We start from the raw sequence: 16,383 nt of genomic DNA on the forward strand, positions 1-16,383 counted from the left end.
GTGAAAGGCATCACGGTATGTAGAGTCACCAGCCCCCAGCTAGGCCCTGGGGTTCTCCTGGAATTACAGCTGTTTTTCAGATGAGAGAGGATCAGTTCCCTTAGAGGAAATGGCAGCTTCAGAGGGCAAACTATGGTCGGTGAGATTCCCTCCCCAGATTCTCCCCCTCTGCAGGCGTACGTGTCAGGTCCCCAGCTAAAACACTCTCCACACACACTGTTGGCAGTGAAATGCTTTGTTAGAGATTTGCTTGCTGTAGGTAGAGAACTTTTGTTAGGACTAAAGAAAACCATGGGAACTTGCAGCTTATAGGTAAAAGCATGAAATCCCACACACTCATACATCATGTCTATGTAACCTAGCCTAGGCACAAAGAGTCTCCAAGGTCGATCTCATGAGAGCCACCTCTTGGGTAGAGATGTAAAATTTCCGGAAATTTTGAAGCTCAGGAAAAAACCCGTTTTTTTCCCCAGTTTTTTTTGGGGGGAAACGGAAATTTTCGGAAAAATTGAAAAAAATGCTACATTAGCACTTCTTTTGTCTTTTCTAGATTGAAAGTCATTATGTTACTTTAGAAACAAAATATGACTATGGACATTTTTACTTGGCATGAAATTATCACAACTAGCATATTAAAAATATAGTGTGTCCAAACAGTTATTACAAACAGAATACCCGCCCACATGCAAAAACAAAACGGAAACCTTTTTCTTTTCTCGTGACATTAGCACCTCCTAAAGGAAGAAATGCATCTTGTTCTTGCATTGGAGAGTTCAGTTTGTAACCTAGGACTTGCTTGTCCTCAGTGCACAGAAATTGGAAAATATTTGAACACCTTGTCTTAAAATATTTTATTCATCGTGTTAAAATAAAACGTTCCATAATTTTTTTCTTTTCTTTTTTCAATTTTTCCAATTTTTCGGAAAAAAACAAAAGGCTTCAGGAAAAAAACGGGGAAAAACAGTTTCCCCCCCGAATTTTTCCGGTTTTCCCCCGGGCCTTCACATCTCTACTCTTGGGGTACAACTTGAGGAATGAGTATGGCTACTATACTCCCATGCAGTCACACAACACCCTCCCCCCCAGGAATTCAACATGACAAGGGAAGGGAAAGCAAAACTTAAGGAAACGAAAGTTCGGCCTGCGCTTGACAGTACCACCCCCAGATCTTCAGGAATTCCCCGGGCCAGAATTGCCAACCCTAACTGTATGCCACACTAGGGATTGTGCCTGGCCTAGGGACTAGAGCCTTGGTTTGCTTCAAATGGAAGCAGAAAATTCAGCGAAGCGTCCTGAAGCATCTTTGGGAGGACGGCTCAGACTGCTGCGGCCCTGCTCCTCATAACTACAAACCTGGTGTGAGTAGGACTGGCCCAAGGGAAACAACGGGCAGTGCAGCTATGGAGGAAGGCACGCACTGTTTTATTGCTGATGGCTAGCCTTTTTACGGTTGCTGTATTTGTAAGCGCTTGGAGGCAACGCTGTCTCCTGTCACCCTTGAAATCAAAGCCATTAAGAGCCAGGAAGAAAGCAGGTTTTTATTGGGTGGGTGGGTGGGTGGTGGGAGGGGGGCTAAGCACAGCTGTCAGCTCCCATCTCACCACTGCTCCTTTATCAGCTGTTCCTCTTTGCCCTTCCGGCAACGCCTCCGGCTTCCCTCCACACACTAAGCAGCGCTCGCTTTGAATTGAAAGTCAGCTCTTTGCTAGCCGGTCATTTGCTCTCCCAAGCTGTGAATTCTGTACTCTTTGAGGAACCGATAAAGCAGAGACAAGCTCTAGCAAACCCATGTATTGCCACACCTTTACTCTGCTGCTGTCCTTTTGTTTAGAGAGGATGCTGTGCTTGCATGTTTTGGCATCCAAGAAGCCAGACCTCAGCTGTTGGGAGAAATTAATGCAAAGAGCCTCTTTGCCTAATCTTTGTTTTGTCCTTAGGTCTTTGGTTTTGAGATCATTTGGATATTTTTTGGAAGAAGAAGAAGAGGAGGAGGAGATTGGATTTATTCCTCGCCCTTCACTTGGAGTCTCAGAGCGGCTTACAAACTCCTTTCCCTTCCCCTCCCCACAACAGACACCCTATGAGGTGGGTGGGGCTGAGAGAACTCTGACACAAAGGGCTCTTTTTCAAGGACAGCTGTGCCAGAGCTTGTGACTGACCCAAGGTCACATCAGCAGGTGCAAGTGGAGGAGTGGGGAATCAAACCTGATTCTCCCAGATTAGAGTCCACACACTTAACCACTACACCAAACTGGCTCTGCTTCTGGGGCAGCAGAGAGAAATGGATGTAGGGAAGGACACAGATATTCGTCCAGATGTTTCTCGATATTAATGAGAGCTAGAATCTTGCTTTTTTTTAAAAAGCGAGTTATATCTCTTTGGGGAGCAGTTACCAGATTCTGTGCCCAATCAGACTTGAGGCTTGTGCAGCGGCATTGTGAAGCGCACTGTGTGTGCCCAGACATGTGCACAGCTGGCTTCAGAAAATGAGGACAGTGCTTTAAACCGGGGCTATAAATAGCTGGCCACCTGAATAAGAATGGATTCCAGGTGACTAGGCATGGAAGCGTTAACAAAAGTTGCTTCTTTTTTTCCTTTTGCGGTCATCTCAGCGAGGTCTTATTGTGTCATCTCAGCGAGGTCTTATTGTTGACAGAAACCGGCTGAAAAGTTCGGAGGGCTAGTCGCTTTTGTAGATATTGTAAATGATGCTGTAGCCGAAACATGGGTGGTTATTTTAAGACCTTTGCGGGGTGGGGAGAATGTGTGATTGGGAGGTGGTGAGAAAGGCTGTCAAGTTGCAGCCGACTTAGATGACTTTGTAGGGTTTCCAAGGCAAGAGGCAAACAGAGGTGGTTTGCCATTGCCTGCCTCTGTGGAGTGACCCTGGGCTTCCTTGGGGGGTCTCCCTTTCAAGTACTTATTAGGGCCGACAGTGCTTAGCTTTTGAGATCTAATGAAGTCAGGCTCGCCTGGGCTATCTAGGACAGAGCACAGATGAACAGAGGTGGTTTGCCATTGCCTGCCTCTACATAGCGACCCTCGACTTCCTCCTAATACTAACCAGGAATGACTCATTCCTGAGGTCTGACAAGATCAAGGTAGCCAAAGTCAGTTGGGAGACCAGATTTTAAATTGTGCCCCTGTCCTAGCCTTGTTAATTAGCCCTCCGGAGCAAGCAGCATTCTCCACCTCAGTTTCTTATCTTTAACAACCAAAAAGTTAACGGCTTATCTCGTTGGTTGGTTGGTTGGTTGGTTACATCAATGCCTTATGAAACTCTAAAAGGCAATTATGGAAATACAATGTCGAATGCTGTCCTCTGTTAAATCCTGAAGTGGGTTGTAGTGTTTTAACAACAAAAAACCCATTCAGAAAATGCATCGTATCGGGAGATTTTTCCGGTTCTGTAGCAAATGAGCAGAAGTGTGGTTAAACATCTGCTTGAAAGGAAGACTACCTGCACTAAAACCGTTATGCACCGTTTTTTTAAATTACTGCACTGAACTTTAACTCGCATGCAAATTTAAGATGACCCATCTCTTTTTCTTGATGGCATACCTGTGCGGGGGGGGGGGTAGTTTTTGAGGAGAGGCAGTAGAATGATATTAAGCACCGTGTTTTAATTGCACAGGCGTATGACAAGACGGCGAGTGGTCTGCCCCCATCCCAGACAGTGAAAGGCATGTCTGGTAATGTTTGTTGCCTGAAATTTGGGAGGGGGCGAGAGTTTCACAGATGTGTCTTTTGATGCGTACGGCTAAGAGAAAGACTTTGGTTACGCTTAGAGCGTTTAAAAGCAGAAGTGAGCTTCAGCTGGAACATGCTACTAAAATTCCTTGTGATGATTGATGGTGTGTTGTGGTGAATTGTAGACTATAATGAGATGTTGATACTGGATACAGCATTGCTTGGGGATTAAGGGCATTGGTGTGGCATGGGCAAAACTGGCCTGCCACGCCTGAGACTGAATGCCACGTTGGCAAAGACCCGGCAAGATGTTATTCTTATATAAGAATGTAAGCGAAGCCAATGTTGGATCAGGCCAATGGTCCATCTAGTCCGACACTCTGTCACACAGTGGCCAAAAATACCAGGTGCCATCAGGAGGTCCAGCAGTGGGGCCAGGACACTAGAAGCCCTCCCACTGTTGCCCCCCTCCAAGCACCAAGAATACAGAGCATCACTTGCCCCAGACTGAGAGTTCCTATCTATACTTTGTGACTAATAGCCACTGATGGACTTCTGCTCCATATGCTTATCTAATTCCCTCTTGAAGCTGTCCATGCTTGTAGCCACAACCACCTCCTGTGGCATGAATTCCATGTGTGAATCACTCTTTGGGTGAAGAAGTACTTCCTTCTATCTGTTCTAACCCAAGTGCTCAGCAATTTCATTGAGGGCGCACGAGTCTGCCAGCCCGGCAGCAATCATGGGGGCACCTGGGAACCTTTTGTATCTGATGTCCCATCAATCACTCTATCAAAGAACTCGAGTCCAATTATGGTAGAAGCAAAAAGCCCCCTTTTACTGTATTTATAGGTACGCTGTTATATTTAACATTTTTGGTAAGTTTCAAGGATGTGCAGATGGTAGCAACACAGTGGATAATCCTCAGCAGGTAGGGTCAACAGGAAGTATGGTTACCAGCCTCCAGGTGAGGGGCCAGAGATCTTGTAGAATTACAACTAATTTCCAGACAACAGAGATCAGTTCCCTTGGAGGACATGGCTGCTTTGGAGCGTGGACTGTATGCCATTATACCCTGCTCAGGTCCTCAGACGCCCCCCTCCACAGGCTGTACCCTCAAATCTCCAGGAATTTCCCAAGCCAAAGTTGGCAGTGCAGGAAGGCAGGAAGTGACACATCAGAGACACTTGCTGGTGGGCAGCGGGATTGGGGACGCAGAAGAAATGCCCAGATTACTGCTAGCATGCCAAAAGGCCATAGTTGGATAATCAATGGCAAGTAAGATCAACAGAAGATAGTACTTCACACTTGGCAGGTGGACACAGGGATTGAGGGAGAGTGAATTCTTAGTAATTGTTGTGAAAACTCTGCATCCCACCAGTGGAACACTTGTCACTGGTCGAGAACCACTGCCCTAGAAGACACCTGACACTGTGGTGTAGAGAGCCAGTTTGGTGGTGTGTTTAAGAGTGTGGACTCTAATCTGGGAGAACCGGGTTTCATTTCCCACTCCTCCACATGCAGCTGCTGGCGTGACCTCGGGTCAGTCACAAGTTCTCTCAGAGCTGTTCTCTCAGGAGCAGTTCTCGAAAGAGCTCTCTCAGCCCCACCTACCTCACAGGGGGTCTGTTGCGGGGAGGGGAAGGGAAAGGAGATTGTAAGATGCTCTGAGACTCCTTCAGGTAGTGAAGGGGGGGTATAAATCCAATCTCTTCTTCTTCCTTGCCACAGCTCTGCATTTCAGGAGGAGATCGGTAGCGGCAAGCCAGCTTTCTGTCGAGGAAGCTTGTCTGACGTTGCTACCCATCTCATTGAGGTGTGCTGGAATACAATTCAGAGAACTACTGATTTGATTAACGGGTGGCAGCTGTGTTGGAACACCTTGGTGTACAAGGCCAAATGGGTTTTCCAGGGGAATCTTGGCCTGCAGCCCGGGGGAACAAATTTAATGGCATTCCTCCTAGAGAGTTTCGCTGCTCTTTACATGGTTTGTGTCGTGGCTGCTCGGGCTTGTCGCTGGTCAAAAGTGGCCCAACTCTGTGTGATGGAGCCTGGCAGAAAACCAAGGACAACCCCACAGGATGCTTGCTTCTGTTTATGCCCACAGAAGGGCAGTGCCCCTCTGGATACAGCTGTTTGGATGGAGATTTCGTAATTGTTTTAGTGTAACCCTGTATGGACCTCCTCTTTCTTCCTCCTGTTTTCATCCTATAACCTCAATCGTGGGTGCCTGTTCCTGGGTGGTTGTTGTTGTTGTTTTGCCTCGTCAGCTTGAAAGGTTATCCCCGGTCAGAGCAGAAGTGTTTTTCCAATGCCCGTGCTCAGTGATCTTTGCCTTCTGTATTAAAGGGCAGTGTGTGCAATAAGGATGTTGACTCTTGAAAGCCTTTGCTCTAAACGCTTGAGTTAGCGCTGCCCCCTGGAAATGGGGTGTACAGCCCTACCTGCCAGTGCCAGAGTGGATCACTCAGGTGCCACTCCAAGCTAGGGCATCTGCGGGTCAAGCCGCAGTGAACATCACCAAAGTGTTTTGAATTCTTTTTCGCTGCCATGAACACATACGTTCTTGCCCTGGTATGAGCTGCAAGCTTTCAAGCAGTGGGAACGTATTGGCTAGTGTCTGTGCTATCATTGACCTTGATTATCACTGTGAATTGTATTGTTGGTAAGCTGAAAGGACGGTGTATATATGAAGTCAGACTGTTGGTCTGTTTGGTTTTAGCATTCCCTGCTCCAAATGGCAGCATCTTGTACAGAGAAAGGTCTTTTCCAACACCTGTTCTCTGTTGAGCTTGGTTTGTCTTGGGGGTACTGCTGGACTCTTAGCTTCATCCTCACATCTTTTTGTCAACTCTTGCAATTATGCTGCTATCCCTTGATCCTACTGGCCACCTGATCCAATTTCAGCTCTGCATCTGCGTCTTGGCTCTGAGTGGCCCCTCCTAACGGCTGCCCCCCACCCTCTTTTTTCCTGTAAGTAGCCCTTGAGGATATTTTATTCTGTCTGTCTGAAAAAAGTGTGCTTTGCCCACGGAAGCTTACATTTTGAATAAAACTTTATTGGTCTTAAAGGTGCCACTGGACTCAGACTTCGTTTCGCTGCTTCAGACCAACACGGCTACCCCCACCTGAATTATTCTCTGAGGTGATGTAACTGGAGGAACAAACTTTCGGGACGTTCTTCACGGTCTCTTCCTCTCCTCCCCCCACTCGGTTTTCTTCATCACTGTTCGTAGGGGTTTTTTTTCTCTAGAAGAAGCTCAGCAGGACCTCATTACTCATTAGCATAATAGGCCACACCCAACAGCAGAAACTCATTAGGTCACACCCCCCATGTTACCAGAAGTGTGCTCACCCAGCCACACCCACCTTTTGCTTCTTATTCCGTTTACCTTGTTTGTTGTCAACACCCAGGGCTTTTTTTGGAGCAGGAACTCCTTTGCATGTTAGGCCACACACCCCTAATGTAGCCAATCCTAATGAGTTTCTGCTGTTGGGTGTGGCCTATTATGCTAATGAGTTCCTGATAGGTGTGGCCAACTTGGGAGCCAGCCGGACCTCCGTTCCTGTGCGTTCCTGCCCAAAAATAGCCCTGACTGTTCGATTCTGCTTGTCATCTCTTGGGGGTCAGGAACCCATCTCTTGCTGCATATGAAACTCTGAGACACGTCGTCAAAGCAAAAATATTCAGCCACAGTATATGCATTTATAAAGTTTTTATCAGTTTATTGACATATTTCATTATCTTTACCATTCCCCTCTTCTTCTCGATAAAATTTTTAAAGTTGAAATTTGGAGAAGTCTGCCCCCTCCCCCCCCTAACCCAGAGAGTGCTGTACTCGCGTATGTGGTATGAGCCATTCACCCGTCGGTCTTCCTTTGTAAGTGTCTGAGGTAGGCTCAGTGGCTGACGCAGTAATAACCTGATTCTGTGCACCCTGCGTTATTTATTTGGGTCACATTGTGGAGCACTCATGATGCCATTTATTTTAAAAATACAGTTTTATGGCAAGGAAGTCAAATGCTGGAAATGACCTGCCACCCTTTTATTATGCCTGTGAAAGTCAAAAGGGTCTATAAAAATGGCCTCTTTCAATAGTGGCTTTTGGAGCTGTAACTGGGTGTCGTGTTGCTTCCACATCGGAAAGGGGAGCGTAAGATAGGGCCTTCCACGTTACCATCCATGTTCATATGTTTGTTTAAAATACTTACTTTAATTTATTGCTGAACCAACCTAGGCCACTAATAGGGCTAAAACTTGCCCGAATGCACCATAAAACAGCTGAATAATATGAGAAACAAGCATTGGGGGAAAATACAGATAAATAAGGGCTCTGGATAAGGGCGTGTTGACTTTGGGGCGGCTTAATAAAGAAGGGAACCACTGCACTACCACCACAGATGGCCGGAGGGTGGAATTGCAGCTACCTGTTCAGCCCAATGTCAAACTCTGGCTGATTTCACACAAGGAGCTGCGCCGCCGTCGCGCCTCCCTTTGGCCCATTTCCATTGGTCAATTTCCCACTTGAAGCCATGCGGCTGCATTTTGACCCACGGCTTTGCCCGATTTTCCCTGCGGTTTTGTGATCCTGTTTTTTGAGGATCACGAAACCATGGTGAAAAGTACTGGGTTCGATGCATGGAGAGGTGGACTACGACATGCTGAACAAGTCACATTTATTTGGTAAAACACAAGAAGAAGAACTGGCCAGCAAGGGCCAACTATATACACCCACCCTAGACACACCTACAGTTCTACTGGAGGGTTTGAATCTCTCGCCACGTTCCTCTTGGTGGACTAAAAGGTAGACTAGGATCCTTGGCCCCTATTGTGTTAGGAGCCAAGCTAGGGGACTCAGGACGTAGCCCTCTAGTGGCGGTCCACAGACACAACACGTGGGGAAAATCGGACGAAGCTGCGGGTCAAAATGCGGCCGCGCAGCTTCGAGTGGGAAATTGACCAATGGAAACGGGGCAAAGGGAGGTGCGACAGCGGCACAGCTCCTTGTGCAAAATCAGTCTCTGTATCGTTTGCCATAGCTATGGGAGAAGGGGGAATTCCTGAGGGTGTGTGTGTGAAGGTGTGAGAGTGGCACCTTTGTAGCGGCTATTGTAACTCTTCCCAAGATATGCCTCTCCACGGAGAAGACTTTGAAGCAAACTCTGTGCTAGCCTCGCTGTCCTAGATAATGCGACTGGGAACTTATAGGTGGGTGTAGATGCTAATGGCTTAGGCGGGACGGCTGTGTGAAACGATTGGATGAATAGGGGGGGGAACGGGACCCACATTTGAATTGTCTATATCTGTAGAGGCTACTGCCAAAAACCTCAGTTCTGACATGGTACTGCTCTGATCTGGATCATGGTGATATCTCAATAAACAAATCACTGCCAAAGAGACTGTTGTTGGGAGTCTCTTGACCAGGAGTCTGACACCTGATCAGGTGAGTTGAGGAAATGGGAGCTTCAGAAGATGTATTTATTTATTAAGTTCAGTGTTTATACCGCCCGTTCCCTGAAGTGGTGTGCAGTGACCTACTAAAACAACACACATATAGTTAAAAGCATTTAAAAATTACAATAAAATTCTGGTATCAATTCAAAATTAGATGGCATTTGAAATTTCCAGTTGTGCTGCTGCCTTGCAGAGGAGGGTAGGGGGATAAAGAGTGCCAGCCAGATGGACACCGTCGTTGTCCTCAACCAAACGCCTGGTGGAACATCTCTGCCTTACGTGCAACAGATCTGTGGCTTCACAAACTCCACCCCTCTAATCACTGCCCCAAATCTCCAGGAACATCTGAAGCCAGAATTGGCAGTGCAGGAGACTGGGTCAGACTGCTGGAACTACAAGTCTTGCTTGTATTGTGCTAGGGTTGCCTACTCTGAGTTAGGAAATTCCTGGAGATTTGGGGATGGAGCCCGGGGGGGATGGGGTTGGGGGAAGGGAAGGACCTCAGTGGGGTATAACATTGAGTCCACCCTCGTGGACACATGAAGCTGCCTTATACTGAATCAGACCAGCGGTCCATCAAGGTCAGTATTGCCTACTCAGACTGGAAGTGGTTCTCTGGGGTCTCAGGCTGAGGTCTTTCACATCACTTGCTGCTTGGTCCTTTCAACTGGAGATGCTGGGGATTGAACCTGGGACTTTCTGCATGCCAGCTGAGCCACAGCCCCTCCCAAAGCAGCTGTTTCCTCCAGGGGAGCCGTTCTCTAGTCTGGAGATCAGTTGTAACTCCAGGAGATCTCCAGGTCCCATCTGGAGGCTGGCAACCTTGTTACCATTCCGCAGGGCCTGTAAAACAGAGCTGTTCCACCAGGCCTTGGGGTGAGGTGGCGGATGTCTTCATCATCTCGGTCTCCCCTGCCCATAGTAAGCCACAGATGCATACTCTCCTGCTAATGTCTAACAGGAACCATACTGGACTGCTCTCTGCTGCCATCTTGTTTTTTATTTAACTGGTTTTTAATTCTATATGTATTGTACTTTATGTTGTAAGCCACCCCGAGCCCACCATGGGATAGGTTGGGATATAAGTACAATAAATAAATAAATAAATAAATAAATAGAATAAGTCATTGTGGGTGGATCTGCCACATTGGAGTGAGGAAGCCCTTCTTCCTGTCTTGTGGCCAACAACAGGCCCTCTAGGCGTACTTTTCTCATTCTGAATGAGGAAGACCTTGGCTGTGGTCTGACCTGTACGCATTCAGCAACCATAGCCCATTGAAGAACATAGCTGTAAGCATAGCTTTATGATGAAGTGAATCAACAGTATATTTTCAATATGTCACCAAGAGAAATGAATTGTTGAAGGACAGTTTATGTACACCTCCTTGTTCAGAAGAAGATCATTGTCGAAACGGCACATCATTCCGGAGACCACCGTCTACTACATTCACTATTTATGGCCCCTGCCACACGGCAGGGAAAAGACGGGGCGAAGCGCAGCTTTTAAAAGCCGCGCCAAAAAAGAAACGCCCCGGCGGGATCCCACGGATCCCGGTTGCCGCGCTCCGTTGCTCCCCGGCACGATCAGATGCCGGGGAGGAAGATACCAGTCGGAGGGGGAGGCTGCCGTACTGCGCATGCTCGAGCATGCGCAGTACGGCAGGTAGGTGGTTCATCTTTGCCGCGCTTCATCGGGGGAAGGGCCAGATTGGAGGCGGGAGCGCGACGCCAGCCAGATGTTGGCGTGGGATCGCACCCGTTTGCTGTGCTTCCAATCTGGCCCGCTCCCGGCCCAAACTGCCTCGTATGAACGGGGCCAATATTACTCAATTTCTGTTATTGTATATTATGATTTATGAATATATTACTAAGCGCTAAATTGTCACAGTTCTTTTCCTTTTTTCACTGACCTGTACGCATGCCAGAGAGCCGTGGCTCATTCCTGTGCCTTTCCCTTCCAAATAACATAGTGGGTTGTTTTCGTTTGAAGCTGTGAAGTTGTAGAAAAAAATCGTCTTGGCTGTGTGTTGGGCCACCAGACCCATGAGCGGAGATGCTCTTGTCCAGTGCTCCCTCTAAGCTGAGTTAGTGTGAGCTAGCTCACAGTTTTTTAGCCTCCGGCTCACACATTTTGGTCTTCGCTCAGGAAGGTTGGCTCCCAAGCAAACTAATTGATGCAGCAGTCAAATCGCTCGCTCACAACTTTAATGCCCCAGTGGCTCACAAAGTAGAATTCTTGCTCACAAGACTCCACAGCTTAGAGGGAGCGTTGCTCTGGTCACGCCCCTGAGGCCTGCTTTGCTCTTTAACTTCATTGCAGTTTCCTGGCTCTCCTGAAGTGCTCTGAGCCCTAATGAGGAGTTTGGGGTTTCCGTGTTTGTGTTGTTGTGGGCAACTTCGGAATGATCCCAACCCACAGCCTGTTTACTTCTCGCAGCCAAGAACTGGCAGGGTGAAGAGATTCTGTCCAATCTTAAACCCATTATAGCAAATGCCAGCTTAGTTCTCTGCTTCTCAGAAGGATTCTCTTTTTCCCAGAATCTCACCCTAAGCTGGGTTGCAAAGGACCAGGTGTAAACGTGTCCCTGGCTGAGGAAAGGGAACTCACCCTTGGGATTTTGCAAGCAAAGCTGCTTTGCCCAGTTAATGGGCCAGTTTAAACGAGATGTCATGCAACTGCAGTACCCCAAATGGTTTTTTGTTTGTTTGTTTGTATTTTTGGCCTTGTTATGCCAGCATTGCACTTTCAAGCAAGCCTCCCAAGGACAGCAGGGTTAGCAAGGGAGGTTTTATTTTTCATCTTGCGGCTCAAAAGAAATAATAAACTGGAGCAGTTTTCTTCCCCTCCAAGTGTCTGCACAGGGGTGGAGAAAACTGCCCATACTGGTGATCAATGCTCCCTCTAAGCTGAGTTAGTGTGAGCTAGCTCACAGTTTTTTAGCCTCCGGCTCACGCATTTTTGTCTTAGCTCAGGAAGGATGGCTCCAGAGCAAACTCATTTATGCAGTAGCTAAACTGCTTGCTCACAACTTTCAATGCCAGTAGAGCACAAAATAGAATTTTTGCTCACAAGACTCCACAGCTTAGAGGGAAACTTGCTGGTGATCTGCTCGTGTGAACCGTGTAACGAAAGGGTGATGAATTGATTGAAGACAGTCCAGGATTGCATATGCAGTTTTATCAGAGGTCATTTCGGGGGGATCGCGGGGGATCGCAGTTCCCCCGGGTGAGGTACGGGGGCGGGGCACATGACGAAGCCCCGCCCCCTGCTTCCGGCCACCCCGCTTCCGGCCCTCATTCAGCCAGGCGGAGGCAGGAGAAGAGGGAGGGTAAGTTGCTTCCTCCCTGCCTCTCCCCACCCCTGCCTGCCTGGGGCCAGGGAGGGCCTTCGCGGGGCTTCCTTGCACTCCCGCCGCCCTTGCAGGTCCACCGCCGGGCCCCTCATGGGGCTCGGCAGTGGAGCTGCAAGGCCGGCGGTGGCGTCCGGGACCGTTGGGGGCGGGGTGTGTGGCCTTATGACACACTTCCGGTGATGTCAGGGTGTGTGGCATATGCTAATGAGTTCCCCTAGCTCTTTTTCTACGAAACGACCCCTGAGTTTTATTATTAAAATGCCCCTGTGAGCTGTATTAGGCTGAGAGAGTAATTGGCCTAAGGTGACCCGCTGAGGTACATGGCAGAGTAGCGGTCTGAATCCAGATTTTCCCAGTTGACACTCTGACCCAGGGGCCCCCAACATGGTGCCCATAGACACCTTTTAATGCCCACCAAGTGATTTTAGGAAGTGGGAGGGCCTGGGTAGGGCTTTTGCCCAGCAGGGTTTCTGATTGGCTATTGGAGATTTGATAAGGCTGTGCAGATTTTTTTAAAACGTTGCTTTGGCGGCAGCTGCCACCACAGCACAAGGATCTGCATTGTGTGACTGAAGTTAAGCTGTGGCCGGCTTTGCCTCCCACGGCAGCCATTTTGTTTCTGTGCCCACCACGCCATGTCGGAATTCCAAACGTGCCTGCAGGCTCAAAAAGATTGGGGACCCTGGCTTTAACCATTACACAATGCTGGATGTGAAGTCAGACCATTGCTCCGTTTGTGAGTATTGTCTGCTCTGACTGGTGGTGGCTGTCGAAGGTCTCGCTTAGAGAAGGGCCTTTCCCGAGACCCGACTCCTTTTTCACGGGAGATAACCAGGGCTGAACCAGGAACCTTTTGTATAGCCTGGATAGCCCAGGCTAGCCCAATCCTTTCAGGTCTCAGAAACTAAGCAGGGTCTCCCCTGGCTAGTATTTGGAAGGGAAACTTCCAAGGAATACTGGGGCATGATGTTCCCTCTAAGCTGTGGAGTCTTCTGAGCAAAAATTCTACTTTCTGAGCTAATGGCATTAAAGTTGTGAGGAGATGATTTGGCTACTGCATAAATTAGTTTGCTCTGGAGCCATCCCTTCCTGAGCCACGACAACAATGTGTGAGCTGGAGGCTAAAAGACTGTGAGCTAGCTCACACTAACTCAGCTTAGAGGGAACACTGGGCATGACGCAGGGGCAGGCAGTGGCAAGCCACCTCCGATATGTCTCTTGCCTTAAAAACAAGTCTAACTCGCCACCTAGTGGTACACAACGCTAAAAGAGCTAGAACTTTTGGCTGCCAGACAATCTTAGGATATCCTGGCTGTTCTACACACAATGCCATATGAGACTTCATTTCTGCACATGATTGTTAAAGAGGGCTGATGAAGTGGGATAACTTTGTATGTGTCCTTATGAGGTCCTTGAAGGCCAGACAAGGCTTTGAGAGCCAGTATGATGGTTAGAGTGTTGGACTAGGCTCTGGGTGACCCAGGTCTGAATCCGCACTCTGCCATGGAAGCTGGCTGGGTGACCCGGCGCCAGATGCTTTCTCTCAGCCTAACCCTACCTCGCAGGACAGCTGTGAGGGTAAAATAGAGGAGGGGAGGCCAACGTAAATTGCTTTCGGCCCTTGTTGGGGAGACATGTAGGGTATAGATATCTAGATGAGTACACTTTTAAATGCAAAAAAGCAATATTTTTAAAAGCCTTCTCTCTCTCCCGGCTTCATTTACTTTTTCAAGGTGTTTTAAAATTTATTAGCATAGAATTGTCCACAGTAAAGTGAAGCTTATGGAAATACTGCCACCGAGACCTTTCTGCCTGAGATGGGGTAGTTCGGTCGATGGGGATAAATGGGTAACCAGATGGGCTTCAATGTGATCGCCTCTCACCTTCTTGATCTCTTGCCTTTTTGACAGTTTGCTGGCAGGTGGAATGGAGCAGCCATGAATGGTGATACCCTTTGCCAAGAACCTCCCTCCCAGCTTCCAGACTGGAGGGAATTCTGTGAGCTTCATGCCCAGGCCGCTGCTGTGGACTTTGCCCAGAAGTTCTGCCAGTTCCTGAAGGAGAACCCTCACTACGACACCCCCGGGGCAGAGACCTCTTTCTCCCACCATTTTGCTGCTAACTTCTTGGACATCTTCAGCCTGGAGGTCAACAGGGTCTTTGTTTCGGATTCTCCCACCAAATACAACATTGTACCATTTGTGGGGCTTCAGAACTGCCACATGCCCTACGGCCGGGATATCTTGCCAAGGAAAGATCAGACCTCTACAGAATCTCTGGACAGCATGGACAACCCGGTGTCCTCCAGCAGGTATCTAAGCCAATCCCAGCAAGTTCAGATACGAAAGGTCTCCTCCTATGGTCAGTCCCGGAGCTCGGAGGACGTCTCCGTTCATACTACCTCTAAGCCGAAATTCAAGAAAGGTTTCTCCTTGAGGAACATGAGTTTGTGCGTGGTGGATGGAATGAAGGAGATGTGGCACAGAAGGTCTTCTCCGGAGCCTGGCACAGAAGCTACCCAGGGCAGGCGGTCCGACAGGGAACACTGTCCCTCTGGGAACAAGGAACACAGTGATTCCAGGGAAAAATGGACTCACAAGCTGCGGCTTACTAAAGGTCAGTCTTCCAAGGTGGACTTGGTGGACATTCAAAGAGAGGGAACCCTCCGCTACATGGTAGCTGACGATACGAACTGCGTGGGCAGCTCTCAGTGGCAGAAGTGTCGCCTGTTGCTGAGGAAAGCTGTGAAGATGGAGGGGGAAAGGTTCCTGCTGGAGTTTTTTGTTCCTCCTAAGGTAAGGATCTTCACAGCTAAAACTTTCTTGTGGTGCGGGTTCCCTGATATTTCTTTCCGCAGTGGTGGACATGCTTTAATTTGCAGCTGTCAACCAACCAGCATCCTATAGGGAACCCAAATGCTCTTCAGCCCTTTCCACCAGAAGACAATTTCAGAAATTGCTTTGCCTCTATGGGCGTTGTTCATTAAGCCTGTGGACTATACATGAGTGTGGATTGATAGATTGTGCTTTCTGCTAAGTTAATTGCTTGGTCCTCCTTGTAGGTACAGAGATGGCCAGTGTTTTGTATTCTGGGGGAGCCAGTGGAGTCTCCAGAAAGCCATGTAAGCCATCCTTTTCAGAGATGATCAGGTGTCTTGTAGCACTGAAGGCTTTAGCGGTACAGCATTCATGCATTGAGGCAAAGTTCAAGTGTGGACTGTCTTCCTCTTGTCTCTTGGGAGACTTTTGAAAAAGAGGCCTGTTGGATCAGACCACTGGTCTGTCTCGTCCAGCATCCTGTTACCAACTGTCACTAGCTAGAAGCTTCCTTCTCACAAGACACTCCCAAGCAGTGCATGAAGGGCCAAAGCCTCCTTTATTATTTTCTACAGCAGCTGGTCACTGCTTCTGAAACAGGGAGGCTCCATGTAGCCGTTCTGTTTAAGAAGAAGAAGAAGAAGAGATTGGATTTATACCCCGCCCTTCACTTGGAGTCTCAGAGCGGCTTACAAACTCCTCTCCCTTCCCCTCCCCACAACAGACACCCTGTGAGGTGGGCGGGGCTGAGAGAACTCTGACACAAACTGCTCTTTTTCAAGGACAGCTGTGCCAGAGCTTGTGAGTGACCCAAGGTCACATCAGCAGGTGCAAGTGGAGGAGTGGGGAATCAAACCCGGTTCTCCCAGATTAGAGTCCGCGCACTTAACCACTACACCAAACTGGCTACACCAAACCACTACACCAAACTGGCTACACCAAACACCAAGCAGTTGATGAACGTATCCTCCATGTTTAATTCCTTTCATCCCTTTTGAAAGGTAGAGACTACTGTACGGAGGACTACCTCTTGTCTGCCTTGAATGTACTGTTCAGAGGTCATTTCGGG

General features: G+C 48.3%; 1 protein-coding gene across 1 annotated transcript in view; it reads left to right on the top strand.

The window, feature by feature from the left end:
* SH2B2 (SH2B adaptor protein 2) overlaps positions 1-16,383 on the top strand; it is a 64,270-nt gene that overhangs the window by 20,501 nt on the left and 27,386 nt on the right. Inside the window, exons 2-4 of the mRNA XM_015407978.1 lie at positions 14,409-14,687; positions 14,793-15,028; positions 15,071-15,293. Of these exons, the coding sequence (XP_015263464.1) occupies positions 14,436-14,687; positions 14,793-15,028; positions 15,071-15,293 (711 nt within the window). The 5' untranslated portion in view covers positions 14,409-14,435. The remainder of the gene's footprint in view (positions 1-14,408; positions 14,688-14,792; positions 15,029-15,070; positions 15,294-16,383) is intronic.

Source organism: Gekko japonicus, unplaced genomic scaffold (genome assembly GCF_001447785.1).
Source record: "Gekko japonicus isolate JY-2015 unplaced genomic scaffold, Gekko_japonicus_V1.1 scaffold1, whole genome shotgun sequence".
Classification (NCBI taxonomy): domain Eukaryota; kingdom Metazoa; phylum Chordata; class Lepidosauria; order Squamata; family Gekkonidae; genus Gekko; species Gekko japonicus.